The 3170-nt window shown below is 34.5% G+C and overlaps 1 protein-coding gene across 1 annotated transcript; it reads left to right on the plus strand.

The window, feature by feature from the left end:
• Window positions 1-351: 351 nt before the first annotated feature.
• Window positions 352-2783, plus strand: LOC144554066 (uncharacterized). Its single transcript, XM_078302282.1, has 9 exons — window positions 352-447; window positions 647-790; window positions 1225-1298; window positions 1483-1564; window positions 1666-1716; window positions 1810-1910; window positions 1995-2151; window positions 2284-2412; window positions 2494-2783. Exons 1-9 carry the CDS (start codon window positions 364-366, stop codon window positions 2611-2613), a joined length of 942 nt encoding a protein of 313 aa, XP_078158408.1. The 5' UTR covers window positions 352-363; the 3' UTR covers window positions 2614-2783.
• Window positions 2784-3170: the final 387 nt, after the last annotated feature.

Consider the following 3170-nt stretch of genomic DNA (forward strand, 5'->3'; position numbering starts at 1 on the left):
AGGGTCCGGTTAACCGTTAACCGAAAATTTGGTCCGGTTAACCGTTAACCGAAAATTTGGTCCGGTTAACGGTTAACCGGTTTGGATAGATTTAAAATTTCAGTGTCAAACCGGTTAATTTTTGAAATTTAATTTAAATTTTGGATAAAAATAAAAAAATCGGGATTTCACATGTGTGAATATTGTGTGACTTGTTTTACGGATAACCTAGATATATATATATATATGTGTGTGTGTGGATAATTTGATGTGTATCTGTGTGGATTAATCCGGCAAGTTTGAATGACCGGTTACTGAGATTTGTAGTTGTTTTGTTACTTTTGGTTTCTTTAAGTTAGCGACGTAGGTTGACGGACAAAAAAAATGTATGAAGCTACTTGTACAATTATGCTCCGGATGGTCAAAATCTTGGGTCTGACATTTCTTTTGTTCTCAAAATTAATATGGGTAAGTGTACCGCTCAAATACATAAACATAAACTGATTATGTCAATGCATGTATTGGATAATAAAAACCCAATAAGGAGCATGCCAGCTTTGCGAGTCTTTGCTTAACCGTCTTCTTCTTTCTTAATTAACTTGGGCCCTCAGCCAATCCCTATTGTAATTAATTGTTTAACCGTCTTCTTCTTTCTTGCTGAAAACAGGTGAGTGAATCAAGAAAGGATATGAGGTTGTTTGATGCACACTGCCACCTCCAAGACGAACGGATTGCCGCTGTTGTTCCTCGCCTCATCCGTACAGCAATTGACTCTGGTGTAGTGTTTTTCTCTGTCAACGGTATCACTGAGGTAACTTTTTAGCTTTATCTTCTATACTTTTTGCGGGTAAGAATATTTATACTGGAGTAGATCAGTATAAATGAACTGAAGAAATGCTGTCCAGCTACTACATGCAAGAGGAGAATATCACTTATGTTTTATTAAATATTGAAGAATATTTGTGTTGGATCCTTGAACTAATGATCTAAACACTGTTTCGCGATTTATATTTGATTACTACTATAAGAGACACACAGAAATAGCCTATCAGTTTTTACTATAGAATACTGGAATAATAGAGTTTTCTTTAGGACATGATAGAGAGAATTTGAGCTTAGAAATGGGAAGATGCGTCAAATCTAGATCAAACAGCTATATATTGAGTTGCCAATCTTAACTGTTGAATGAAAAAATATCTCTAGTCTTTTTCCCTCTAATAATTAAATTATTTGCTGATGGTATAGAAAGATTGCCATTTGGTGAAGCAGATGTCTGATGAGTACCCCTCTATCATTCCTTCCTTTGGCTTGCATCCATGGCAAGTCCCACTTTCTCTTTTACAAACACTGTTTAAATTAGAGATAATGAAGATCAGTTTTTATTGTTTAATGAGACAATTATAAAAAAGAGAAGTGCAGATTGGCTTCAGGTCTTTAATTTTTTTCTTCTAAGAAATAGAGTTATGACTTATGATCAAAATTAGTACCTTAATTTGTGTTCAGGTTTATCACTGAGAGATCTCCAAATTGGTTTGATACACTGAAGGGTTCTTTTATCGATGCACCTTATGCTGCTGTTGGTGAGGTACAATTGACCCCTTATATGATTAAAGTTGAAACTTACCAAATTTGTTTTTATGAAGTGCCTTTTCACAAAGCAGCTCCATCTTCTTTTTCCTGCTGCAGATTGGTATTGATAAGGGTCCACTTGCGAAGACCATTAATTTCACCCAGCAGGTTATATTTCATCATTTCTGATTATTAAATCTGTTGTGTGACATTTTTAGAAATTTTTTTGTAGAGTAACATCAAATATTATTCCAATAATAGGTTGAAGTTTTTCAGCAACAACTCAAGCTTGCTAAGGAGTTACAGAGACCAGTTTCTGTTCATTGTGTTGAGGCGTTTGGGGATCTCATGAAAATTTTGAAGTCAGTTGTAACTAATTAAATTTCTTGTTTATTTTTGAGTAATATATACATACTGATTTGTAATTTCTAAATTATCCTTGACAGACAAATTGGGCCTTTCCCAGCAGGTTTAATTCTTCACTCTTACATGGGATCTGCAGAAATGGTGCCTGAACTTTCAAATTTAGGTTCCTACTTTTCATTTTCTGGGCATAACACTAATTTTATGACAGAACAAACGGCGAAAAAGATTCTAAAATCTGTAAGTAACCACAGTCCACAACCCCCCACCTACCCCGCTTCCCTGATGCCATTAAGGCTAACATACAAAAGAAAAAGTATAGGAAATAAAGAGCATACATCTGATTTTTTTTTTTTTTTTTTATCTTTTTAGGTACCAAAGGATAGAATTCTGATAGAAACTGATGCCCCAGACGGGTTGCCAAGCTTCGACAAGGAATCTGTGATACCTGTCCCAGGCGATGCTAATGGGACTCTAAATCATCCAGCAAACCTACACATTGTAATACTGCATGTTTGATAATGATTTGCAATATAAACTATACTGATGATGAGTAAGTGAGCATATGGATATTTGTTGCAGGTGTTGGAGTTTGTGGCAATGCTACTTGAGATGACAAAGGAGGAAGTTGCTGAGCTGACTTATCAAAATGCAGTTCGCTTATACTCCTATCCTGGATCCAAAGTGATATCAAAAGTTTGAAATTTTTGAAGATATATTTCTTATGTTCAGGGGCGGATTTAAAAGGGGACAAGGGTAGCTTAGTCCCACCTATGGTTAAAAAAATTATGAACTTTATGTGTAATTTCTTCTATTTTTAATAACCCTCTCTATTGTTTGTTTCCTTCTATTAATGAAGTATTTGTTTAATTATAGTAACCGATATGTATATATTGTTGAATATTATTCTTTTTTACCAAATTTGGCTCCTATTTCTTCTCAGGTGTGATAATGATTATAATCTCTGTGTTATAGCTGCAATGTGATGGAGGTTATTGTACATTCTCGAAGAAGATAACCAGAGTACCTTCTTTACGGTCTCAGTGAAAATGCTTATGTGTCTTTTTATTGGTTCATTGATTAGTTAAGGGAACTGGTTGACATATTTGCTAATTAAGCGACACCAAGAGGTTTTGTTGTTGTCTTTTCAGATTGATAATAAGTAATATTCCTGAAAAAGTCTGTCATAAACCTTAGTTAGAAAACATCAGAAGGTTATGTTACTTAATGTGAATCATTTCATTGACTTGGATTAAAGC

The sequence above is a fragment of the Carex rostrata genome, chromosome 5 (assembly GCF_964058835.1).
Source record: "Carex rostrata chromosome 5, lpCarRost1.2, whole genome shotgun sequence".
NCBI classification, from domain to species: Eukaryota; Viridiplantae; Streptophyta; class Magnoliopsida; order Poales; family Cyperaceae; genus Carex; species Carex rostrata.